The sequence below is a fragment of the Gavia stellata genome, chromosome 23 (assembly GCF_030936135.1).
Source record: "Gavia stellata isolate bGavSte3 chromosome 23, bGavSte3.hap2, whole genome shotgun sequence".
Lineage (NCBI taxonomy): Eukaryota > Metazoa > Chordata > Aves > Gaviiformes > Gaviidae > Gavia > Gavia stellata.
This window is the reverse complement of record NC_082616.1, coordinates 5,943,902-5,971,666: the sequence shown is the minus strand read 5'-3', so window position 1 is coordinate 5,971,666 and position 27,765 is coordinate 5,943,902. Positions and strand designations below refer to the sequence as shown.

General features: G+C 44.6%; 1 protein-coding gene across 1 annotated transcript in view; it reads left to right on the top strand.

Annotated features, from left to right (window-relative positions):
* The window catches only part of ISM1 (isthmin 1), a 38,824-nt gene extending 23,133 nt beyond the window's left edge, over positions 1 to 15,691 (top strand). Inside the window, exons 4-7 of the mRNA XM_059828607.1 lie at positions 7,734 to 8,001; positions 11,077 to 11,220; positions 13,417 to 13,506; positions 15,174 to 15,691. Coding sequence (XP_059684590.1) covers positions 7,734 to 8,001; positions 11,077 to 11,220; positions 13,417 to 13,506; positions 15,174 to 15,691 — 1,020 coding nt within the window. The remainder of the gene's footprint in view (positions 1 to 7,733; positions 8,002 to 11,076; positions 11,221 to 13,416; positions 13,507 to 15,173) is intronic.
* The last annotated feature ends 12,074 nt before the right edge of the window (positions 15,692 to 27,765 follow it).

The following is a 27,765-nucleotide window of genomic DNA, read 5'->3' as shown; positions in this document are numbered from 1 at the left end:
CATCCCCAAAGGTTATAAGAAAACAAGTCTTTAAGTTTCAGTTCCAAATGTGGTCCTTTGTATGGAACGAAGACTTAAAGTTAATTTCTGCAGCAGCTGCCTGGAGTAGAAAAAAGTTGTCTGCAAGAAGCTTTGTTATATGTTATTCCTCAAACTGTTCTTGGGTTTGGAGTGGCCTCTTATAAGCCACTTGCATCTTGAAACTTCAAGGATTAGAAAGAGGAAAAAATGAGTGATTTGGTTTTAATTCAGAGCCTTAAAGCAAAATTGGCATTAATAAGCAGTCTTTTTTAACCAAAACAATAAATTGCAATGTTGTTCTGCCTAAGATGTGCTTATAAAAACAATACACTAATAGAACTGGTTTTCTGGTTAAATTAACTCCTGGCTTCTTACAGTCCCCCAGCCCACAAAATTACCGTCCTTTTGCTATGTCTAAGAAGTACGTACGTAAAGATATAATAGATGTGTTGGTGAGAGACCAACATGATCGGGTGAGAATAAGCTGTCTCCAAGTTGATACTCCATTACGTCATAGATGGCTTGCAGCATTAAGAAGCCTAACAGATTTGGATCAAGTGCAGGTCCAGTACTTGACGGGCCAAGGTAGTAAACATGTTCAACATGCGGTGACTGTAGACATCCCTCACGCCAGGAGAACCCTTCCAGAAAGCCTTAGGAAGGGAAGGTAGGGAATCTATAGGGGCCCCAGATTGTGGCATGAGGTAAATAGTTTAAAACATCATTGTTTGAACAGTATGTAAACTGCAGAGGAGAACAGGAGGAAACAAAAGCCTTCTCTGACAGGTAACAGCATTTAATGTTTAGAGCCAGGGAATAGATAAATGAGATGGAAACATTTTCCTGGCTGTCTTTATAGTAACTGCTTCTGCTGTGACCTCTTTTTCCACCACCTGATCTTGGAAATGTGTCAGCCAACTATGTCAGCAGTTTTGCTGGACTCTGAGAACTGGGAAGCCTAGTCCTGTAAACTGGAAAACACTGGGCAACATTAATCCCAGAGCTCTTGTGCACAAGGATCAGCTCTTTCAGAAGCAGGCTCCCTAAGTTCTGCATTATCTTTACCCTGCTTACTTAGGTGCATAAACAGGGATATATAAAGCTTCTTTAAGTTCCTGGTTGACAGTCCTGCAGCAGGTCAGGCCTCATGGAGATAAAACTCCCGTTAATTCATTGCAGAGTCAATGAAAGTTTATTTCTTTGCCTAAAGGTTGTAAAAGGTGGCCTACTCTTTCAGGAAAAGCAGGATTATAGTGAAATCTTGCTCGTTAAACAGTACCGTACTGACCTGAATGGAAATAATGATACTTGTTGACTTGCAAATCTCTCATCAGCTGTTTGGCAGGTGAGAGCAGAATTGATACTCATTTTTGGTTTTGCACAACAGCTTCGGGCTCTGGAAGTTACAGTCCGGGGGGGGGGTGTTAATTTAAAAGTCCTCCTAGGACAGGGAGGTTAGAAAGGAGAAAAAAGCCTCTGTGTGTTAATCTAGCATGATGGCTGTGTTTACGTCTCAAAGATCCATAGCTTCTTTTCCCTTCTACTGGTACAAACCTGCATAGACCAAAAATAACATTTTTAAGGGAAATTATACCTGGAAATTTTAAAAACCTGATAAACAGACATAAAACTCAGCCTGAAAAAGCAAGTCGAAAAGATCCTTTGCTGATTTCTCTTTATGGCCATTCCTCTCTGGTTTCCTGTGAGACGGTAATTGCTGTATCATGCCCTGGCTGTGTGCGCTTTCAGGGAGGAAGTGGTGGATATCAGAACACCATCACAGGAATTCAGAAAATTAACATGTCCCCAGGTACTACTGTATTTATCAGGTGATAATCAAATACAAGTATAGTGGTCTGTCTTCTAGAAAAAACCTCAGGAACAATGTCGGAGCCACAGTAATCCAAATGCAAATTGATTCTTTGCATGCAAGACCAGGACGACACTTATTGGTCTTTCTGTTCCAAGTAGAAACTATGCAGAGTTAGGTAGGATTCCTGTCCTAAAAAACACGTTGATGTACCCTGGAAAACGGAAGTAAAATAGTATGTGATTAAATCTGCTTTGATTAGTATCCTCGCTGTGAATCATGGGATAGGTAATAATTGATAGGAGTGATTTTAAGCCAGAAACTAATGCTGCCTGCTTGGTGATGTATTGCCTTTATCATGTTGCATGAGGCCTGTGGGCCATATCCACAGAATCACAGAATCACTAAGGTTGGAAAAGACCTGTAAGATCATCAAGTCCAACCTTAAAAAAAAAAAAAAACAAAAAAAAAACCCACACCAAAACCCAACCCACCCAACACCACACAGCACCATGCCCATCAAGCTACATCCCACAATGCCACATCCACACGCTCCTTGAATACCTCCAGGGAGGAGGTATTCCACCAGTCATGCCGCTCCAGTGCTGCTGTGTTAGCTTTATTTATGCTCTTTAATATCTATTCAGTTTCTACCTTCTCTTAAAAACACATCTACGCAGAACCACCCACTCTAGGAACATACACAACTACAGAGAAACAAGGCTGTATGATCTGCTTTTAAAAAAGAACTGCAGACTTCAAACCAACTCTTCTCCGGGTTCATCCATGGCCATTTCCATCACCTCCATCTATATCACATGCTACTTTTAACACATTTTATTAGATGTATTTTTTTAGGTAGCGTTTATATTTGTCATTTGAAGCTGCTGGTTTCACTCCATTGGAAAGCAACACCCTCTGGTATCGCCACAAAAGGCTCAGCAGTATCTGTAATACCAAGCTCTGACCGGTACATCTCCTCCCTAATCTAGCACAGTAAGAACTGGAAGGCTCCAGTAGTACTTATTTCTTGCAATGCCTTTAAGGCTTAATAGTTCAAGGTAGTAACAAAGCAATTGTCTCTATCATTAAATTAAGACCCAGCAAAGCAGAGAGCACAGGTTCATTATCTTGGTCTGGACCGTGGAGAACTCCCTGCTCCCAAGACCATCGCCCCAGTCAGTACGCCTGCTTTGCTGAGCTAGCTGCAGCACCAGAAGCATGGCGTAGCCATGCCAGCAACTAGCTAGTCCTCTTGGCAAGCTGGAGAGACTGGTCTAGGCAGAGCAGCGTGCCAGAGGGCCATGGTTAAACTGCTTTCAATACCAGGGCTGTTATTACCTCTGCACAGGTTTCTTAATGTCATGGTGTAACGAGAGCTCGCTCCAGAAAGCAAAATTCAGAGCTGGGTTTCGGACCAGATTTTTAATTCTGGGGTTCAGTTAGGCCCATCAGAGAGTGCAACTAGGATTGACAACATTAAATACAAATTTCAGGTTTTGGGTCACGTTGTCTTCTTCACTCTCAGCAAATTTTGAGGGTCCTTCACTTTTCTTTTCATCAAGTCCAGAAAACTGTTCTAAGAGCTGTCATGACATAACTGGAAGTAAGTTGGTGTCACTACTGACATCAGTTTAACTGAAGATGTTATGTGGTGTAAACCTAAATTTACCATTTCAGTGTCTTACAATGAACTCACTTCTGTTCTGCTATTATAGTTACCTCGTCGCTGACTTGCACATACCCACCTTTACAGAATGGCAAGTTCTGCGTTGAAAATGTGCATCAGTTGCATGGAGGGAACAGAGGATAGAAATGGCGTAGGATCCACTGTTTGCACAATATTGCAAATGTAGTTCTTCCTGAAACATAGTCTTCCAGTTGCTTAGGGCAATGTTTACACCATTAAAGTGAATTCAGAAACATTGTCTCAGTAAACAGGATGAAGTACACAGAACTTTTTGTGCACTCCAACAGGCGGGGAAAATATTTATCTTCTGTATATTTTTGGCCAGGAGAAAATTGGATGTTGGTGTCTCAAGACATCTGTGCTTGATACATTTGTTTCATTAGAAATTGACTGCAAATCTGTTGTTTTAATGTACCTATGCCAATTGTTTTTAACAATTTTTAGAGGAACATCCTTATTTATAGCTCACACAACCATAAAAGACGTGGCTTCATTTTAGGTTTGAATACTTCTGGAGATGATTGTGGATTTATACAAGAAGCGTGTTACCACAGACATTTTGGGAAGCTTGAGAAAAAAAATAAATAATCGTTACAGTTTTGATAATCGCTGGAAGAAGAAATCAGAGAAAATGAAGTCTTTAAAACAGTCTCCAAGATAGAAATACTAAACTAGGTCTATTTTTTGATTTTTGAGAGAACATGTTTTTGTTGGAGTAGTTATACAGCATGAAAACTTTTCCAGAGCTGCTTCAAATGCCCATTTTTAACGACTCAAGTTCTAGATCTGATTTCTTTCTTCCTTTTTATAAACAACCTCCAGTATAGAAACCGATCAAATCAAACAAGATACATGTTTATGTATCATGTATATGTATTTGTATTTGTATAGTCATGGGCTAATGTTGTTAAGGCCATTTGTAAGTACTGGGAAGAATTCAGTGAATGCTGATTTTGCCAAACTTTAGACTGGGATAGGGGAGCAATTGCTCGCCTGAACCAGCAGCCTCTTCTCACACCTCTGCCCTAACTTCTGGGTCATACCGTGGAGGGGTTACTAGGATTACTCACTGATCTCCTCCCTGCCTCTGGAAGGTGCATTGGAGTTAAACGGGGCTGGGCAGAGCATAGCCGAGTCTCTGAAAACAAACCGAACCAGACTGAACTGAAGTAGTCTTTTTTAAAATCCAAGAGTGGCAGTTCAGACAATCCCAGGATTCTTTATAGAATTTCTTTCACTCTAAGGTTTTTTTATGCCACATGTTAAACAAACAACTTGGTAATCAAAGCTTAAAACAGGAGGAAGAGGAATATAGGTGTCTGTGACTAACACATTGGATTTTGCTTTTGTTACATTCAATTTTTAAATAGGCTATTTAAAAAATCCTGCTTACGCTGGGGTGGATCTCTCTTGACACCTCCTCTCCCCAGACCTCTCTTCTCTGTAAGACGAAGGGATTATTAATTGGAGTAAGGTCTCAGGCCTCAACTTCTTATCTGGTTCATGGGTGACAAAGCACCGTAGTACTGCAAAGTGAGTTATAGACATGCTGGAGACGAGACGGAGTGGAAGAACTCCTTCCCCCTGCCCCGGCATCACTGAGAGAAGCACTGTGTGATTTCACCTGCCGCTGAAATTGGGTCTCCCCGATGCCTTGTGGCTTCCCAGTTTGCTCCATGTTAGGTAACTCTAAGGCAGATGTAAGAGGTTTTTGTTGCAGGGTAAGTTCTCGTGTGTTGGAAAACTCATTTTAAAGGCCTTTGTAATAAGCCTCAGTGATAGTAAATACAGACTGAAGCGGGATGTCTGATTGCACCGATGTGTCTTGAAAGTAGTGGCAGTGCTGTTGGAGGTCTGGTGAGGTCTCATGAGCCTGGAAGTTTGGATGTTACACCTGCCTCTCTTCCCCAGTGCAGCACACAGTGCAACGGAAGTTTCTCCGTCCCTACAAACCCTCTTTTTCTTAAACTGACTTGGCATCCTGAATAAGTGTTTTGAGTCAAATCCCTATGGTTCTTCAAACTGTACCTGGCTGAAATAATGCGAGTTCATTCTGACTCACTATCATATAACTACAGATTACCAAAGCAAATGGAATTATTTGCTCCCTGTCTTTTTGTATAAGAGATACTACTTTTTTCCCCACTTTGCTGAGTCATTGCTTACAAAGTTAATGTGGTCTTAAAAATACTTGCTACTAAAGTACTAGAGTCATACTGGTTTTCACATGGGCAGCACTAAAGCCCTGCGACTGGCCAGCAGTGCAGTGTTAGCCGCTCAGTAACACTACTTCCTTTCACTTATTGTGAAAACTGTTTTGCTTGGATAGATGCAACAATTTTGAATCCCTGAACTAACCCTGATGTTTTCAAACTTATGAAATCCATTTTAATTCTTGGTCTGTAGAAACTGAGGTTTAATGAAGTAATCATTCCAATTCCATATTTAGTGTGGGAGTAAAATATCTCTTGTGTAAAGATGCTATTAGGCTGACAACTGCACTTTCCCTCGCTCTTGCTCTTTCTCCCAGTGGAGCTTCTTAGTAGCCTCAAAGCTGTTTCATTTCAATGGCTTGGTCTATGGTCAAATGCAAAGCATGAAATAGAGGCAGAATCTCCTTTCCCCAAAAAAAGGATGTGTGGGCATTGTCTGTGCAGCTGTGTCTGCAGCTACAAAGCGACGGCAGCAGTCTGTTTTGCTTCCTATGTCACACTTCTCTGTGGATCACAGGTAGCTGAAGAAACACGGACACTCTTTTCTTTCTTTTTCTTGCGTGTGCCTTGTGATATTACTAATAACAATTGTATAAAACTAAACCTTTAATCCAAAATGCAAGTCCCTAGCGCCATGTAAATGATTTTTAGCGTAATAGTACATTATTCTGTTTTTCCTGGCTTTACACAACCCAATATTCATGGACTACTGTCTTGAAAGACTGCTTTGTAAATCTATAAAACATGAAGAATACTTATTGAACATTACAGGTATATCTGATAGTCACTTCTATATCATTGCTTTAACTTTTGGTCAGCCCTGAAGTGGTCAGGCAGTTGGACTAGATGGTCATTGTAGGTCCCTTCCAACTGAAAATACTCTACTCTACTCTACTCTACTCTATTCTATTCTATTCTATTCTATTTTGTGGTTGTTTAGCCAGTCAAGTGTAATCACTGAACCACATTAGCATGAAGCATCAGAGCATTCTATGATTTATCTGTGGCCATGCTATGCTTGCATGACGCATAGAGCCAAGGTTTCTGATGGCTAGTTCCTTTTTCTACCTAAATAGCCACCTATACGCACGCACAGTATTTATCCAGGAGTTCCATAATTACACATTGTTCAGCACAGAAAAGCAGTAATCAAGGGTTATTCCTATGCAGAATTATATTTACATTCATGATTTCTGTGAGGGACTGAGGCAGCAAACTTTGAAACTTGGCTCTGGGCTTCTGTAGAAACCGTAACCGGGTTGTATATCATTATACTTTCCAGCACAGAAAGAGGACCTACTTCAGAGGGCTTAGCAGCAAGTGACTTACTCGGCGATCGATGGTCGAAGAGGCGCTGGCTCTCATCCCCTCAGAGAGTGGTTTCACATGGTGGTGACAGCCCAGGCCGTGGTGGGATGGAAGCGCTGGTGCTGTGGGCAGGCCATGAAAGGGGACGGGCTGGACTGCCGCTATAGGGCAAGGCAGCTGCCAACCTGTCAGAGACCTGGGGTCTGCGTCCTTCACCTTCGCACTTGTGGGCTCACTTAGCCCTGTCTTGATTCAGTCCAAGTCCTTGGAACAGGCTCTGCACACTGGTGTGCTTCATGCTTGCCTCAAATTCAGCCTCAGCGTAATTAGAGTAACAGATTTGGTTTTCTTCTTCCTGGTCATATATGTTCGGGTTTAAACATCTTTTCCCCATAAGGCAGAAAATTCTGCTGCAAAGATTTTAGGCACAGCATGGGTTATTATTTTGTGCGGGATTTTTCCTAGCCTTTGTTCCAAGGTCTGATTCAGCAGAGGTAGCAGAAGGAATCACTCAGCCGCTGCATATCTCTGGGCTCAGTAATCTGCATATGGTTCACAACATGCGAACCCTACACTATTACACAGCCTCTTTGCAAGGCGACACCAGTCATTTGTCTTCGATGTATAGAAGGTTTCCCACTGACTAGGAGGAGATACTGACAGACAGGCTGGTCTGTTTTGAATCCCATAGGTTACCATTGAAGTGGTGGATGGCCCCGACACCGAGACAGACAAGGACCTGCAGAAAGAGAGCAGCAAGCCTAGCTGGCCAGTCCCATCACCTGACTGGAGAAACTGGTGGCAAAGGTCCTCCACCTTGACTCGCATGAGCAGCGGTGACCAGGACTACAAGTATGACAGCACTACTGAGGACAGCAACTTCCTAAACCCTCTCGGTGGGTGGGATAGTCATGCACCCAGTCACCGGACATTTGAGTCCAAGGAGCAGCCAGAGTATGGTAAGTTTGCGTTCCAGGCCTCTTATGGGCATCTTGGGATTGTAAAAACGAGTTTGGGGGAAATGAGAATGGTGAGACATCGCTGAAAGTAGGCCAAGCAAAATAGAATTTTTCAACATGTGGCTTTTGTTCATCAGCTTTTAAATACAGATCTGTGTAGATGCACAAGCTGTACTGTGGTAGCTGCATTCCACTGGTAAGTCTATAATCTTGACAATCATACCAGTTATCCCATAAGGGGACCTTTTTTTAGTCCTAAGTGTCCTTTTTTTTGAAAGTGAAGGAAACAAGGTTTCATATTTATTTTTAGAGTAAGGATAAGTACAAATTTAGAATCGTGCGGTGGTTTGGGAACCAAAATATAATTATTGGATAAATAAGCAAGGTCTAAAACGTGGTAGTATTTGGTGGATACACAAATAAGATGCATTATGTTGGTGCATGTGTGGGGAGTGGCATATGTAGCAGGAACATTGTGTATTTGCGTGTGTAATTCTCTTCCAGATGTGTCATGGCGAAAACAATTGTTTTCAGCTTGTTGTATGAAACCGTTGCAGAAACGAGAAACAGAGAGGAGCTACAGTTACTCACTGCCCCAACGGGCTGTAACTATCCACATGGGAATGACTCAAGGGAGGTGAACTAATATGTGCTCACAGGTAGCTGAGAGCCTCTCGGATTTAAGTTGTATGCAAATACAGGAGATTTTTAGTTAGAGCAGTGTTTCAAAGCCACAGTACTTTTACACTGGCACTTCTGTCGCGTTCCCTAGATGCTGCAGAGTGGTTGTCATGCACCGATTCGGTCTTATTTTTCCTGTTTTGGTTAACTTTAAGTCCTAGAGCCTTAACAATTGAGCGAGACTTTTCGTGGAATGGTATATTTAAACACATACATATGTATTAGATTTTGTGGTCGGATTAAAGTATGTCCCTTCTTTTTGCACCTGCATTTATTTGTGGGCACATTTTATTGCCAAGAATTCATGTATTAGGTAGTTATTCATTTAGGTAAAATAAAATTGCTTTCACAAATAATTGTGGTAGAAAAAAAATAGTAAGAATTACAAATATAAAAATAGGAAGAACAGGTTGAACTCCAGCTGAAAATCTAACGTGGTATATTTAATAGTCAATACTGTGTGTTTGGTAGTGCCGTACAAACACTAGGTAGGTAGGCCTAAAAATTATCGCTAGAGCTCTCTGCCGTACACCAGAGCACCCTACTAATTGGAAAAGACTCCTGGCCTTCTGACTAACCTAAAATGTCATGTGCCATTGGCCTGGGCCAGGAGGCTGTAGCAGCAGATCCTGCCCCTATGGGGATTTTATGCTAGTTACACCAACTGACCTCTTCATACATTTCACAGCTCTGTCTCCCTTGTCCTGCGCCTGCCAAAAAGCACCGCATGGCTCTGCCTGCCCTTCTTGGGCCTCCCAGGCTGGGCCCTTTGACAAGCATTGCACCTGCTCACCCTCCCTTTTCCTTACCAGCCACGTGGAGAAAAAAATTAGGAGTTGCAAGAGAGCATGGAAGGAGAGCAGGGCCAGGGAGAGAGGGCAGATCACATTTTCCTAAGACGTTTTATGCCTCTTCAGACTGCTGTAGTGCCCGCCTGTTGGCAAAGCCCAGAATCGCGGGTCTTTGCACACAGAAGGTAGCCATGTTGCCACCCACATCACACTGTGGACACCTGATTCAAGTGTGGTGGCTTCCTGATCAGCAGCAGTGTAAGGAAAGGAGGAAAAGCACATAAGGTCCCTGCCACGAGGAACTCGCATCTAAGCAGCTTGCTACGAGTGAGATATATAACCTTCCCATACTCCTGGCAATAAATGTTTAATAGCACCCCACAGAGTTGTCGTCAGTCATTACATATGGTACAAATCAAGTTACGTGTTCTACTAACCAGCTCAGGAAGCCCACAGACAGCATAGCAGTGGCGGGGGGGAGCGGGAATCGCGTGTAGCACAGGGGCCAGTGCAGGCAGGGATCTGTCCCTGTGTCTTGCCTTGTACATCCACCTTCAGCCTATAGCTATAGCGCAGGGCTGGCTCAGAGTCTCTAAACCCAATTTTGCTTTGCTACCAGTGCTGGTTTAACCCAAATGAGCAAAGGCTGCAAGTTATGATCACAGGGTCACTTAAATATCTCCTGTAGGTTGCAGAGAACTCCATTAAGCCAGACATTCCCTAGCAAGAAACAGCACTCAGCTGGGGAGGCCAGTGGGAAGGCAAGAAAACTGGGATGAGTTCACGGACTCCATTTGGTGGCCTTCACGATGCGGAATGTGCAATGGTTAACTCGGCAAACAAAGGAGACTGGCTCCAAGGGATTTAGATACAGTGGCACCGAGCCGCGGTGGTGCAGACTTGGTATTATTGGCCCTTGGCTGTCTACCAGGAGAGAATAAAGTTCTGTTTCATTTTCAGAAGGTTCCTGCTAGATTCCTAGTCAGATTTGATGTTATTTAATAATTCAAATGAAACACTACAAATTGCATTTCTGGGTGCAAGATGCATATGTGGTTCCCTGTATTCATGGCAGTATTCCTGTAATATCTGTTTCCTGTTCAAGGGACTCAAAAACAAAACCAGCAATTTTCATATGACCCTCAGCCTCCCGTAGTCCAACATTCATTGTGTCCTAAAAATTAATTAAGTGAGTATTGTTGTGCTATTGCTGTGTGTTTTGAAAAGAAGAAAACTTCATTTATCCTGAGCACAGCCTTAGTCTGTGGTCAGAAAACATATTCCTATATACAGAGAAATTATGTGAATAGATGTGTACTGTTAGTTCATGACCCAGCTTAGCAGCTGAGGATTCTCAGCTCCAAAAGGTCAAAAGAGAAAGGAAATATTTTTTCAAATAACGTTGCATGCATTTCCCTGAGGAGCATCAAGTGTGAAAACCATTTAAACAGCAGGCTTACCACTGGCATTCAGCCCGAGCTTCAGGTAGAGACATCTGGATTCCATTCTTGTTTTGCCTTCTTAATAAAAAACACTACACAGTAGTTTCGGGTAGTAGGAGTTTTGTTTCTTCATTTCCTTCCTCATCTTTGTTCTTACACAGATTATATTGATGGTGAGGGAGACTGGAGCTCATGGTCCCTTTGTAGCGTCACCTGTGGGAGCGGCAATCAGAAGCGGACGCGGTCCTGCGGGTACGCCTGCACTGCCACTGAGTCACGGACCTGCGACAGGCCCAACTGCCCAGGTGTGATCATGTTCACCTGAACTGCTGTCCGAGGGGAGTGGGGAGAGGCGGTCAAGGGGGGTGAGGAGAGCCCTCCTGTACACAAAGCCCGGGGCTCGTTTGTTCCATGGCTAGGTAAGCGTTTCCGTGGGAAGAGACACCCTAGTTCTTAAAGCCATTAATGAAATGGCAGGTTCTTTGCTAGAAATAATATGCTGCTAGATGCAGTCTACTATACCCTGAGACTTCAAAGACAAATACAGGGGTTTTTTAGGTTATGGCAGTCATTTTTGTGCACTGTACGTTTTGTATTCCAAAGGGTGTAATCTACTCTCTTGAAACAAATTTGTATTGATTTTAGAATTTCAAAACAGATGTGCTGACTGTTACCTCAGCGAGCTCATATTTTGCTGTGCAGTGACTGGGCATGCCTGTGTTGTGAACAAATAACTCCCCCCCAGTTATATGGCTTTTAAGTCTTGTGCCTCATATAAACAGAGTTGCTTTAAGACTCCATGTGTAGCAATATGAAAAAAATACTTTAAATACCTGCTTTGCATTTCACTCCAGAGATTTTGTGTTCATTGGGCATTAAGCTACAAAATTTCCTGTCCTAGAAAGTCAGTGTTGAGGTGGAAATGTCATCTCTGTTTCATTACATGCTGCTTAATAATCGGAGAATTATAGAATAGCAGGTTAGGTCCTGCAACAGCTGTGCACAATGGGATGAAGGAATGTATAGCTTTGGCTGAACGTACTCAGAAAATATGGCCAAGGAGCCTTACCTTAGCTCCTACCCACCTACAGGCATTGACATTTAAATGCCAGTAATGGAGGTGTCCTTACCATCATGCAGTTGTCACTTTGGTGAAGGCAGGGCTGAGCACTCAAACCTACATCATAAAAATTTAAAGCTGCTATGGAAAACTTCCCCATGATGTTCTTTAAATGCTGCTGCTGTGTGTTTGGGTTTAGGCAAGTTTGTAATGCAGTCATGCAGTAGTTGCCAGAGTGTATGGGATACGTGCAATTTCGTTACTTCGCAATATCAGAGAGAAGTAAAAACACATGCTATGGCGGTATGCATTTCATCGAGTTTACTTAATGACTCAGAAAGGCAGAAATTCTTAAACTGGAGGTCAGGTTTTTTTGATGGAAGTGAAATGTCAGCAGTGCTGGAGAGAAGACTTAGGAGCCTCAGTGAGAGAGCTGGAGAGAAGTTTCTCACTCACAGATAGATGCGTGCATCCATTGCAAGGTAATGGCTGCTAGGCAGTTCAGGAGAAAAATGTTTCTGGATGCTGTCATACATCCTAAAACCTCAATAATAAGGGGTTAATTCCAGAAGAAAGCCTGTAGCCCCCAGTTGTATTCTCCAGTATTTATTACCAGCTAGCATCAAACAGTGGCGAACTTGAAAGAATATATTATGTCGTATAACAGACCCCCAACGATCACCAAGCAAAATATATTCACTTTTTGAGGCTGTGCTGACATTTTTAAAATTACAAGGGCAAAGCTCAGCTTCTGCTGTTTATAATTCCAGCAGTGAATTACTGCCTTGTAATGGGTTCTTGGGTATCTATTATTCCGCATCTACTGCTGGAGTTAAGGCAAAACCCTATGATAATTTTATTGAAAAGTGGCCTGAGGCTGTTTTGAAGCTTTGCAAGCCACTATTATGCCCCAGTTCAGGAGATCAGGAGAAAGTTCATTGGCAAGAAGATGGATGGTGAACAGACTTCATTATTAACCATATAGTTATCACATATTAAAGGGCTTTCTGCTCTCTTTGGAGGTCTTTAATTCAATGGAGAGGAAAAAAACCCCAAACCTGTTCAAATGCTTCTTTGAAGAGACTTTTTTTTTAAGGCTACGTGGCATAGAAACATTAGGGAAGCATTAGGCTGGCAGGTAGGCCAAACTAAAGGAGCAATTAAAGGATGTTTACTGGGGCAAGATCAATTTTTTGGCAATCTGTGTTTCTCTCTAACGATAACAAACACTTAACTGGAGGTTGTTGGAAGATCCTGATATTTTAAGATCCTGGTATTTTATTTGATTGCTATAGGTGGCGGGGGATGGGCTTCAGATTATTTCCCTGCCAAACAAAAGCACCTTGCAGAACTGGGGACGGAGGGGATGGCAGGGAGGCAGTTGACTGCATTTGTGTTTTAATAGGAAAACACCACCACCACTAACACGTCTTTGTCTTAGGGATTGAAGATACCTTCCGGACAGCCGCCACAGAAGTGAGCTTACTTGCAGGAAGTGAAGACTTCAACGCTACCAAACTGTTTGAAGTTGGTAAGCAGCCTAGTCAATCTTTCAGTAATAGAGAAGAGACTTCCTTAGATTTTCCTGGTTTGACTCTCGCTGCGGGACCAAGATTTTGAGTTTACCGTTAAAAATGTCAGTAATAATGGCCATTTATTATCTTGCTTAAGTTTACGATCTGAACCTTAGCTTGCTTCTGTCATAGAATCTTTCTCTTCTTATGTCTTAGCAAATTTCTGTGCTTTTTTCATTATAAAATGGTGATTCTCTGTCGTAGTTCAGAAAAGAGCTGTAAGGCTCCACACTAATGGAGGGAAAAAAAATCAAACACTGTTCACCGTTTTGCTGAAATAGCCTCAAATGGAAGATACTATAAAAGCATTTTAGGTACAGCTGTCACATTAAAAAAAAATGACAATGACTTTTATGAACATGCATAGCTTTTATAACTGCAGTGGGCTAGCCAAAGCAATTTTATAGGGCATGACTTGATCCTGATCTAGCTAAAACTCAGCCCAACCTCTATAATGTTCTGATTTCATCCCTCCAATGAAACCATAGCCACTCTTAGACACTGGATGCTGGACTAATTGGATGAATAATGTAATCCAGCACCTCCCTCCTATGGTGGCAGAGCACAATAGTTAATGGCAGCCGGGGTAGGACTCTTTAAGGAGATAGAAAAACAGGACACAGATCACTAAGTAAATATTTTGCAAGAATGTTTGCTGTAAGAGTTTTAGGTCCCAGTCTTTGCCGTACTCCAGAGTCCAGTTAAGTAAGTGTGGAGCAAGATGTGCAGGTTTTTTTTGAAAGCCCGTAGCATGATACAGACACCTTAAATAATGTTTTAGGTAGGAGATGTTTAACTGGATTCTCCCAAGACTCTTGCAAAATAATAAAGTGCCAGTTTTAAATATGCTACTAGTCTATAAATCTCTTTAATCCCAGCTATAAATCATGGCTCTGGTGCCATTAAATCCTCCTAATGTACAGACACTCTGATGTTATGTCACATGCCCTTTTAGAATCTGAATCACTTTTGGTTGCATTTGCCAGCTAAAAGATGTCAGTCTCCATGTTTGAACTACAGCTGCTTGAAATACACCTTTGGGAAGATGAAGACCAAATAGAAAAAAGTATTTGTTAGTTAAAAGAAAGACTGAATTAGGGCTTAATAATGAAAAAGTAATCCAGGCCTTGCTTGCCATCTTAGTACTTCTAGCGTCATGAGAAGCATAATCCTTCAACGTATGAATCTGCTGTTCTTAGGAGGCGAGTGTGTGGACTAGGGTTTTAAACTGGAGACTGGCATCAAATCACCGTGATTTCCCTGTTTCAGGTCTGTCGCTTGTAAACCCATGTTGGTGTCTCTTCTGCCGCATGGGGATATCGGCAGCTTAATTAGAATTTGCCAGGTAGAAGAAATGTCAAAGATTCTTACTGGCATGGTGCTGCACTGTAATTCAGACTAGCGCTGCCTGAGGCCTTAAAGCCAGTCACACATGTGATTTCTTTATCTGACAAGACAGCGCATGAACATATTGCAGGCAGGAAGGCAAGCTTTGACTGCCCTTTCTTCCTTACGCAAAGCACTGGTGCTGAACAGTTACGCTTTACTCATTTGTTCTCACCGATCATATGAACTGGGATGCTGCATAATGTATCTTAAATTTCCATTTCCTGCCCTTAAACAGATACTGATAGCTGTGAAAGATGGATGAGCTGCAAAAGCGAGTTCTTGAAGAAATATATGCACAAAGTGGTCAATGATCTTCCCAGCTGCCCATGCTCCTACCCCAGAGAAGTTGCATACAGCACTGCTGAAATCTATGATCGAATTAAGAGGAAAAACTTTCGCTGGAAAGATGCAAGTGGTCCAAAGGAAAAACTGGAGATCTATAAGCCCACTGCACGATACTGCATCCGCTCCATGCTCTCTTTGGAAAGCACAACACTTGCAGCACAGCACTGCTGCTATAATGATAATATGCAGCTGATTACCAGAGGGAAAGGGGCAGGTACGCCAAACCTCATCAGCATCGAATTCTCAGCAGAACTCCATTACAAAGTGGACATTCTGCCTTGGATTATATGCAAAGGTGACTGGAGCCGATACAATGAAGCACGGCCTCCAAACAACGGGCAGAAGTGTACAGAAAACCCTTCAGACGAAGACTACTACAAGCAATTTCAAGAAGCAAGGGAATACTGAGAAGATTTTCCTCCTCTTCAGAGACAAAATAGCATTCGTTTCCTGGATGCCGAAGAACTGATAATGGCTGCTGCATTGTCTCCTTGACAGGGTTTGATCAGTTTCTTTCTAATGAATGTATATAGTTGTAATATAATACATAAGTATTTTTCATAGTGTGTGTAATTTATAAACACGTATCTCTCTATCTCACACACACCTATTTTTACATACAGACATACATAAAACTTGTCCTGGTAGGATTTTATACTGCAATAACGTCCATTTAATAATGCGCATTTCATTTTATTCCCCAACTGTAACATAAGTGTGAGGTGGGAGGGCGGGCAGCTGCCGTCACCATCAGGCCCCAAGGCCCCAGCTGAGGAGGGCATATATTTAAAAGTTGTTATAAACAATAGGACTGAAGAATGTACTCTTCCATGTGGGAATGGTTTACAAGATTAATGCACCTACAGCATCAGTTTTCTCTATAACTGATTTCATGACTAGTCATATCTAAGAAAGAAAGAACTTTTTTTTGGGAGGGTAATACTCAAAAGTGAATATAGACAGTTAGTAGCAATTTTTTCTTGGAATTCTTCCTGTTACCTTCTAGCGCAGGTCTTTGCAGTCCATCTGGGGTAGGCTTGCAGGGAGACGTAGCTGTGGTTTTCCTACAGAGAGGAAAAAGTCCCGATGCAGTGGTTCTGCAAGAGTTACAAACAGCCCACTCCTGGAGACATGTCAGGTGCTGGGGAGCTACAGCTGTCGGGGCTTGCGTCTTATGCTGGGGAGCAGATCTTCAGGGCAGCTACCTGTAAACTAAGTATGCTGTAAGTCTTTGGAGGAGTGAGGCCAGAGAGGGAAACCATATCAAAGGAAAAAAAAAAAAAAAAAGTTACTTCCTGATGAAGAGTGAAGAGTGTTTAGATCTGCTTGCCTCTTTCTTTTAAGAAAAGAAAGAAGTTTATTTTTTTAAGGAACAGGAAAAGTGGAATACACATTTCTAAGTTCCCTGAGACAAAGCATGCAACCAGCCCTTTTCCCCCATTTGTCATATGCTGAGTGCACAGTGTCCTACAGAAGAAGCTATTCTTTAATGAAGCTGTCTGGGAGGAACTATTGGTGAGTTAAAAATGTCTTAATTTTTTTAAAAAGCTAGCATTATTTTTGTAAAGTATTTATTGAATTGTAACAATAACTCACATGTGGGATATGTCTGTAACATGAAAGGCTTCTGTAGATGGAACTTGATTGCCAAGAATAAGACTGTTGTTAGGCAGAGGTTTTACTTCCAAATTTTTATAAAGTGCAAGTTCACATGCATAATCCTGTAATTAAGCAGCTGATACCTGTGTTCTTAGGAAAGATAAAAATTGCACCATGGGTAAATAAATACTTACAGTTCCATCCTGTAAAAGGCTGTCTTGCTGCAAGTCAATGTCTTCATTTGGAAAACGAAAGCTAAATGTCACTAGAGAAATGCCTATTTTCGGGTTATGTGGTCTGATACGCACATGTGCACTGCATGTGGAACCTCACACAGCAGTAAAGCCGATCTTGGGTTGCAGTCTTAGCTGAAAGATTCAAGACAGCCACAAAAGACAATTCCTTCTGCTATATATGTACACACATAAATACTGTAAATCTTTTCTCTAGCTCTGTTGGCCTTTCAGGTGCTGGTTGATAGCGGCTTCCTGGACAGACGTGTGCATGGTCCCCCCGGCATTATCATATGCATAATAGGTCCTCTGAGTCTGGGACATGTCAGGCTTGTGTTGGTCAGCCCAGGTGGTGTGAATCGGGGGATTAAAAAGCAGCCTGGGCCTTGGACACCCACTCTGACCAAACGCGTGGTGCGTACGCTGCAAAGGCTCTCCCCAGATCTGCCAGACCTAGTCTGACAGGCTGCAGAGCCTCAGCGCTGTACTTACGCTCCAGGTTTCCAGAAACACGGCGGTCCAGGCAAAGCTACTGCACATATGCAACAGCAACTGATCTACTGAGGTAACTTCAGCAGCTGGAAATCTTGGCCAAGTCATCGGATCTTCCCAGATGCAGGCTTGAGTTGGAGGTGGGGGGAGATGTGGATATACTCTTAGCACTAGCTGGTAGTAACAAAACATGGTTAGTTGAGCAAGAGGGTAAACATGGGGATCGCCCCTTGATTTTTATAGAAACCACGTTTTGTAAATTCTTGCAAGGTCATAAGAAGGAGCCACTAGCTAGCGGAGCCGGTTAAATTGACAGCAGATGGATGAAAGGCATAAGCAACTCCAGGATAGGTCACTTAATAGGGAAGACAGGTATTTTCTGCAACAAGGGGGAGAAAGCTGGGCTTTTTACTTCACTTAGCAGTTGGGAGGGGGGAAACAACAGTCTCGGGTTTCTCTGGGAGGGCGATGAGAGGGCAGTCACAATTCCTGAAATACAAAACACATCCCTGCCGTTTATGGATTAGTAAATTATGGTGCTATTGAGAAATGCTACTACACCATTAATACTGAACATAACAAAGTGTCAGGGAAGAGGAAAAATTATTCTAATAAATGAAACGACGCACAAAGCTTCAAGTGTTGCCACTCACAATTTGCCAAGGGCAGAAGCTCTGAGGGAGCCCAGTAACCACTGATAAGGACCTACCAGGGTTTTCATAGGGTGAGTCCTGGAGCACAGATCAAGACAGTATTTGTGCTTTTGCAGTCTTAAGCAACAGTCTTTATTAAAAACAAAGTCAGTCCTATTTTATAATAAATTATGATTCATTCAGGGTTGGGTTGCTTTTTTCTTTTCTAATTTCTTTATCTCCTTTCCAACGACTAAAATTGTACCTGGAATGACTTCTGTAGAGGTCCTTAGGAAGGTGCTGGAGTTTACCATGGCCAAATTTGGCTCAGTCTCTTAAACACAGAGCTCTTCCTATTAGAATAAGACCTGAGGAAGGGTTTGTGGTCTTACATTCCTAGGCACAGGTTGGTAGTTCGAAGAAGCTGTTACGTTTCTAAGTTACCACAGAGCGGACATATTAGAAGATCCAGCCAAAGATATGAGGGGGATTGAAACAAGCAGAACTGAACAGGGCTCGTGGACTCAACACTGAGAAGTCCTCAGAGAGTACCCCATGCGTAGCCATCCTGCTTCCCAAAAGGAAACTTAAAGTACAGACTTACAGCAACCTTTCCGTATCTGAGCAGTTCCCGTTTACCTGTTTCTCATCAGCAAAGCCAGAGCAGGGTGTTTTCACCTCATGGCCTCGCGTTCCTCTGCACTACCTTTCTCTTGGGCAAGCACAGCTGTGAGTGCAGCAAAAGGACCCAGTCAAGTGATTCAAGTTATTTTTAACCCAAATCAATCAACAGATACAGATTATCGCATGGCTTTAGAGTCAAATTGGCGGCAACGCCTTAAGCTGGCACTGCTGCTGAGAAAGATGCGTGGAGCAGTGCCCCGAGGCAGCCATAAAGGGATTGAATGCGTACCTTTGATGGTTAAAAGGACTGAGTGGGCCTGGCTTCACATTGCCTGGACAGCTGCTGAGCAGCAAAATTCCACTAATATAACCCGCAGTGATGCATATGGGTTATAGGACAATATAGCGAAAACCAAAAACATACACACATTCACGAATCCCCACAGTCCTGCATTAGTTACCAGCTGCATTTCCCCCCCCCACTGTGCAAAATGGTTAGCACTGTCAACGCAACACATTCTTTCAAAAAATGCTGGTGAGTTCATAGGACTGCCTTTTCCATATATAGCATTTTCATTGAGATTGTAGGGTTGGTTGCAATGAATAACTGATGCACCTGACACTTTCAACTGCGTGAGGTCAGGCGAGTCAAAGGCAGGAGAGGGGGAAAAGTAACCTTTCCCAGTTGAAGAATGTACTGCTTCATGGCAGGGGACTGCAGTATATACATGAGCCATTTAGTAAGGGGATGCCCTGCCAGACTGCAAAGAAAGAGCCCTGATGCCGCAGCCTCTTACCTGTGGTCTGCAGCAGGAAGACAGCAAGGGAGCGCGCCTGCACCTGGTGGTGATGGCCCAGGGAGCTGCCCGAGGCTGAGGAACTGCTGCTGCTCCCCCAGGCCTCCCCTTGCCCCCCTTCCTGCTTTCTCCATCAAGGCGCCCCTGGAGCCTCCCAGCAGCCAGCGTGGCTCGTTGCAGTGGGTGCTTGCTGGGCGGCACGGCCTTGGCTTATGCTCAGCAGCTCAGAGTCACACGTTCATCCATCCTTGGAGAAAATTACTCACGTTTGGGCTGGACAGACTGCACAGAAACCTGGCGAGTGCCAGCCCTAGCAGGGTCAGGGTGCTGGCAGGGCAGGGAGCCTGTTTATTACCCACCCAGACAAAGTTACTCTTGCAGGCTCCATACAGTCACCCGCACAATCATCGGACACCACGTGAGGGGCAATGGCATGGCAAGGCTATCTCTTCTTAATCCAGAAGAGGAAGCCTGCAAAACCGATATGGACAAGCTCGGATCTCTTTATGCTTACTGCATGCACCTGCACAAGCACAGCCATGTCCCTCCCCTCCATACCCACGGAGCCCAGAGCGCTTAGGAGGAGAGCATGAGCAGGAGGAAGTCCAGCAGTAAGCACCAGAATAAAGATGGCACTTTTTCCGGCAAACTGGTGTGCGTGTACGTTGCTGCCTGGCTGCATGGCATTTATGTGACAGCCGAGAGAGCATGTGTTTTTCTATCACCAGTTCTCCCCTCCCTTCCCTTTGTAACTTTTAATGGAAAAATGTGTGGGCAGTTTCCATTATGCCTGCACTGTTTCAGACAAATTAAGGGGTTGGCTAAGAAATCACCGGTTTCATATTTCATACAAAACACACACACATGCATATATTTATATATCTATGTAAATTAATTTAGGATATCCTCTAGTCATGCACTTTATAGCAGTACGTTGCCGAGTGTAGTGTCTGCAGGAACGGACCTACAGAAGAGCACTTCCCTTTGGCCTGCACGGAGGGATGAGGCTATTTTTGCACTTGCATGGGGGGGAGAAGGGCCGGGAAGCTGAAATGGCAGCAGTCATTCTTCGGCTCTGCCTTTTACTTTCTGAGTGGCAGGTTTATTCATTTCCCCTTTTCAGCTGCATTGCTAAAGCCACATATGCCTTTTATGACTGTGCTAATTTTCTATCAGTTTAGGGAGTTCTAAATTTTTTTTTCCTTGGTTGTTCTCTATCACAAGAAGGAGCTGGGGGGGGGATTTTTAAACACACAGAGCACCTTTTCATTCAGTAAAAGTGCACAATTTATAAGGGATTCAGAACGTTGTATTCTGGAAGTGATAGCGATATTACACGTCAAATCAGCCAAACCTAACAAAACTAAGTGTGGGTGGCTCTAGTTTTCAGAGGAGCGCTTAGATAATATTTCCTTTTTAAAACTGGGCAAACAACATTACATGTGTTAAATGTCAGAGTTTGCTGTTTATTATGGACCTGACCAATGCTTTGCTTAGAATGGAACAGTGCTTCACTCTACAGATTTCAGGAGGGCTCTGGTATGACTCTGAGACATGCCTGAAGCAAGGAACAGCATCTGCACACCACAGTGGTAGATGCAGGATGTGAGTCAGAAAGTTTGGGGGGCAGAGGAGGCTTGGGAACCAGCTCCCCCTCCAGGCACCATCTTCTGGGCTGGCTCCTGCCTCTGTACAGCTGTGCTGAACCCATTCGTTTGTCCCCAAGCCAAGCTGCAGCCGTCCGGCTTCCTCACTTCCCCGGGGCAGCTCTTGAGGTGATGTTGCTCAGCTGCAAAAAAGCAGAGCCAGGGCACAGCTGGCCTTGGGAAAAGCCCTGTCTGGCTGTGTAGGGCGCTCTGAGTCAGGTAAGGTGATGGCAAAGGTGCAAATGTACTCGACCATGCAGACACAGGGACTCGTGTGTCCCACTGTCCTCGGCAGTGTTTACCATCAGGCAGTCAATGCGAAGCACCTTCAAACCACGACACTGCCTGACTTCATACACCTCCCTCCTGCCAAAGAAGCATGAGGGCAAATCTCAAGCAGCTTACCAGCGCTGCCACAGTCCCTGTCACCCCTCAAATGGAGAGGGAAGCCAGCCTGCCATGATGACTCTGTCCAAAGCCAGCCTCCACCAGGAGGCAAAAGCACAACTTCATTTCACGTGCAAATGTCCTGGCTATTCCAGCGCATCCAGGCATGCCAGCGAGTGATGGCTTGGAGACCCAGCAAGGTCCGCCACCGCTTCTGCAGCAGTAACCACATCTGAAAGCAATGGTGAACTGAATTCAATGCACCAGTTCTCTTACGCAACCCTCATCTTACAACCTGCCTGGGAAACACACAGAAAAAGAGTCTAGAAACAGAAGTCTCTTCAGGTTGAGAAAGAGGATGCAGTAACAGGAATGGAAGCGACTTCTGGCCAGTGCTGAGAGGAAACAACAGTGCTTTGAGTTACAAAGTGGCCTCATTAAGGGTCACCAAAATGTAAATCAGCGTGTGGGAAATGATGTCCTGAAGGAGGATGGCCTCAGACAGGTGGAAGTCAGAAGGAACAAAGCAAGTCTTGAAAAGGAGCCTAGCAAAGGCAATGCTGAAGCAGGGCCTACGTCCCCAGCAGGCTGAGGGCTTCCCTTGCCTGGCTATACACTCACAGACCCACTCCCCAACTATTTCACCACGTGTTTAATCACCGTTAGGTACACAATACTGGAAAAGCCAAATTAAAAGGTAGAGACAGTAGGTGTTAGGGGAGGAAACGTTACTGAGCTTTTTTTTCCTAAATAACAGCGCACATGGCCCCACGCTCACAGAGGCTGCAGCACAGTGGTAGCTGCACCACAGCTTTTAGCTGTCTGCGAGAGGTCGATGGCAGTGGTTAACCTTGACAAATAACTATGTTTTGCCCTTGCCCATAGTGGCACAGCTGTCAGTATTCTGTAATTTAATGTGGCTTTTGCTTGAAAGGTCAACCCCCTTTCTCTCACGCCCATATCAACCACCCAGGCCAGTGGGTTTGCCCCCCTCCCAGCACCACTGGCTGCACAACAGGGCAGGGGCATTGGCTTGGGTCACTTTGCAACTAGCCTCTTTCCTCACAAGGAAAGGGACACCCGGCCTCATCTTCCTAGCACACAGACAGGATGCATGAAGCCACCAGAGATGCACTGGCTGGAGGTGGAGGAGGAAGCTGTCCCAACCTCAACCTCAAACACAGCCAACCACATCTGTCATTGCTAGGTTGGGTGGCTTGGTTAGAAATACAGCAGTGTTTTTGCAGCCGGCGGGACTGCCCCATGGATTCAGTCTGTGAGCCAAAAGAAAAGCAGCAGCGTGGTCCATGTCTGACTGTCACCAGCACTGATGGGGAGCAGGACGGTGGGAAGCCCTGAGAGCTACGTACTTCAAGAGCCAACTACGTACACGATCCAACACTGCCAAGCTGAACCTCAGTCCTGGGATAGAAACAGCACCCAGGCAGCCACACAGGGAGCTGGGCCTCACCCACACCAACGGGACACACGAAAGGAGAGCCAAGCTTTGACATCTAAGTCACTGTCAGGGGGTGTTTGCTCTGCATTAGAAAGGACATGAGACCAGATAACTACAGCTGTCGAAGAGGAAATCTGCAAGGCCAGGGAGTCCCCCAGGACTATCTGGTCCACCTGACACTTCCAGGCTGGCAATTATACTGTGAGCTGCAAAAGTCTCTTCAACCAGAGCTTGAATAGGGAACAGCAAATTTGATAGAAACTGCGAGATTTTTCCTTCCAAGAATATCAACCTGTTTCTCCCACAGATTGCCTTCTGCAAAATTTCCCACCGCTTTCAGCAGACATCTAGCTGCCCTCCAACCTCTTCAAAGCCAGAGCCCTCCAGAGGAAAACATTTTCTGGCAGCAAAACAAAGAAGGGGAACAGCAGCACTATCACCCCACACACAGCTAAATGACATCCACCATGTTGCTGCACCCCAAAAAATGTCAAGAGCTGCCAGGCCCTCCCTTGTACCAGCACTCCCAGCTTTTCTACCCACTGGCTGAGTTTTTGAGGTACAGCCAGCTGTGGACTTCAGTGAACGCTACTGCAACCAGCAAGGACCGATTGAAAGCCTCCTCTGAAAGACACCAATGCCAATACGTTTGCTGCTCACCTTGGGGTGCAGGGGACGAGTGGCAGCACCCCTTCCTACCGCTAACTTGCTCCATGTCACCTTTGCGTGAACGCGGTCACACACGGCAGAGGCATTGCTGCATCTCTGAGCTCTCGGGTCTGACAGCGCAGCTCAGCACCACTGGCAATGGCCACTTCATTGCCCTGACTTATCCCAAGATTCTTCTCATGACAGATTTTTCTTTTTTTAATGGGAAGAGGCAAAACCAGACCTCCTGCATGAAGACAGTTTGTCTCTTCTGGACGAGTTCCAGTATGAGGAGGGTACTTTATACATATGGGCTCTCTTTCATGTTTGATTGCTGGACTAAGATCACATTGCTGTCCAGCTCAAGGGGGGGGAAAAAAGAGCAAAACCCACACAAATCAGGAAAGCATTAGGTAAACTTAGCTAAGAATACATCTTCTGACCAAATGGAGAGCGATGCTCTTTCATATAATTAGACAGGCTGCAGGAAGTAAAAAAAGAACAAACTGTGATGCTTTCAGTGTTGTGGGAGATGTGCAGTCCCCAGGAGATGGTCACATCTGTTCCCCAAAGCATTAGGTTGTCACCCCTGGGCAGGTTGCAAAGCGAGAGCGCGGTTTAAAATGCCCTCAGAAACTCTGTCGTTGCGTTGCAACCCCAAATGCCATCCCTCATTCAAGGAAGAGACATGCATACATGAAGACAACATGTGAAAACAAACCCTGACTAATCAAAAAGTGTTTGAACACTGTCTTCAGATTTGCACAAGGTGAGCAAAATGCTGGTTTGGGCAGTAAAGGGCCAGTGGCACAGCCTGCACAGGAGCGGGTTGGATGAATGGGACAGTATTGCACACTGGAGGGAAAGATACTCTGTACCAACACATAGTATCAAACAATAAATGACCCTGTCCTTCATATAATGACTCTTTCTGTAACAACCTTCTCCTTAATGGGAATGGCACAAACGGACGTTGCAACATGCAGGCACAGCAATGGGCATATTGGCCTGACACCCACATTTCTGCTCAGTGCCACCTATGGCAGGCGATGGGGATACAAAGGGCCAGATCCTTCACCCTCCACAGTCAACACTGAGGCTCAAATCATCTTTAGCCCAGTCCGTTGTTTCGGGAATAAACTCTCCACCAAAAAGAAACAAGTAAACATTTTCCATTCTCTTCTCTTCCTAGACATTGAGCAAGAGTAACTTGTAAATTGCTTCCAGCAACTTCGAGACAACAAGGGAACAAACAACTATCAACAAGCATTACACTCATTGCTTCACACGAAAACAGTTATGAGGCTGAAGGGATCCTGACAGGCAATTGGAAAGCATTCCTTTTCATGCTAATTTTATTGTATTTTAGACCAATTTTCCATGATTTAAAATGTGCGATGTAATAAAGAGCTGGAATGCCTTCTTTTGTCATAATATTTCACACCCAAGGCCTCAGAGCACTTTTGTGAATCAAACTCTGCAATAGTTTTGCAAAGCAAATGGTTTAGGAAGCAAAGAACTGGAAATAGAGGGCAGTTTTCAGAGTTGTTGGTGGTCACAGAGGAGCCTGTAACAAAACTGAAGCAGCGTCCCAATCTGGCCTCCCTAGTCCCATGCTGGGACCACGGGCTCTTTCCCTCCTTGGGCAGATGTCTGCTGACAACTCACCAGTTCCCTTCACCTGGTGCTGGAGCTCCTCACCTGCACACCCACGCTGCACTGCACCCCAGCAACAGAAGAAATTCGGGAAGAAAGGTGAGATGGTTTCATCGAGTGAGGAAAAAGTAGGAAATGGCCAATGAAACATTGCACATTTTGCGCTATTTCAGATTCTCCCTGGGAAGGAAACAGCATCAGCTATCTTGGCACCATTGCTAACCGGACCATAGCTAACTGGGACCATTTGACGGTCCCAGTTCAATTCTCATGGACAAGCAGCCCCACTGCAAAAGCCAGTTGTAACTGGCACTGTTAGACAAAGAGCTCAAAGCCTGAGCAAACATAAAGGCTGTGCTGCTTCCTGGTGATCCCACACAAACACATATGGGTGAGGCTTTTTAGTACTTCCATGCAAAGGAACTTGCCTATAACCATAGGCAATGGTAATGCAAACTTCATTAGATTATTGGCACATAACTAAAGGGCTTCAGGGGACTCCGAGCTGTTAGCTTAACTATACCCATATAGCAAAGCTCATATAACCCCTTCCTGAGAGCATTCCTCCACCACGGGCAGAATTTCCAGACAAAACGGGGAAGGAGCTGGGGCCCTTCCACTAATACAGTCTTTCTCACATAAGTATTATGTTAAAAACAAAATTGATTATCGGCTGATGCTTCTTATGAGCAATAGTCAGCCCCTACACACCTTCAGGTGGGACAGGCAGGCTTAGGCAGCAGGACCACAACCATACCCAGTATGGTTTGCATTGCTCTCCATACTCATAATGTTTCTATGCCACAACACAAATCCTCTCTAAGTCCCTCCCAGGAGTCTTGGCTACTACAAATATTCATGGGCTAAATTTCCCCACAGCTTTAAAGCGTGAAAATTAATATTATCCTCATTATTTTTAGGGAAACTCATGGCATCAAGAGAATTAACCTGACCAAAGTCAGAGAGGAAGGGCTGCGGCAAATCTGGGAACTGACTGTAAATCACTTTTCCCATAGATCTCCATCTTACTTCTAAAGGCATAAGCACTACTAGGGAAGATCACTGGAACATAAGTGGTTTTAATGCTGATCTTTTCTAAGATTTCAGTGATTATGTCTCATTTCCACCATCAGTTTAGACAGAAACTGAGCAGTCACCAGGTTGTGCAAGGCAGAAGCCTGTGCCCATGTTAAACACTTTCCACACCTCAAAGATGCACACACACAAATCCTCCGCACCTCAAAGAGTACGAAACAGGGTGCATGCAGACGGTGCAGACGGCGCAGACGTTTGCTCTCAGCGGCTCTCAGGAATGTGGTGCTCGCGGGGCAGCTTGATGATACCCCGTCCTGCATCCAGGAGGGCTTTGTTCTCTGTGGGGTGAAACCTCAGCCTTCAGTTTATTAAATGCAATCACAGAAGCCAAAAGGATGAGTCACAAAGCCAGTTGTGTAAGCATGCATATGATGAAAGTACAGAGGACATGCATTTTCTTCACGAAGGATTGCAAAGCCCTTCTGATGGGCATGGGCGGGTGGTTGGGGCATAGCCCCCATCCATCACCTCCCACCCGATGCCAGAGAAGGCTCAGGCAGATGATGGCCTGTGCAGGTACTGGCCACAAACCAGCCACCGAGCAACAGAGCAAACAGCAGGTACGGACACACTGGTGGGGACACACTGGCACGCAACCTCCCCTGCAACACCAGCAATACAGCTCTCTCTGTTGCTAGCCAGGATTTGGCCAAAAAAGGGAGCTGTGAGTCCCATCTACCTCCCTTGGATACAGTGCTGTCTACCCCTGCCTCACTGGCCACATCAGCTCCCAACCCACCTTCTCACTCCCCTTGTCCCCTAGCTCTGTTTAAAAGATAAATTAGGAAAAGGGAAGGGAGAGGAAGAGGAATGAGCACTCCTAAAGCTCCACCAACAAAAGCTGCTGGCACAGGAGACCTTTGCCAGCGAGCAGACTGCAAACAGCACTGACTGCGGGATGCAAAACATACAGAAGCAAGGGCTGCACCATGTCCTGGCTCAAGCTGGGCAGCATTTTTCTGATTCCTCCCCTGCTCAGCAGATTTCAAAGCCTTCGCCAGGACCAAACACCTGCCCGACCACAAGAGCTGCGGCGGGGTGGGCGGCCTTTCGCCAGGGCTGGACCCTGCCTCTCTTCCGCATTGGGTCTGAGCAACAGGCTTTTGCTTGGGAAAAACAAGGCTGCCTGTGGAGCAGCACCGGGGGAGAGGAAAGGGGGAGCAAACACCTGCGGGTGCTGCTGCTGCTGCTGCTGCTGCTGCAGCAGCAGCAGA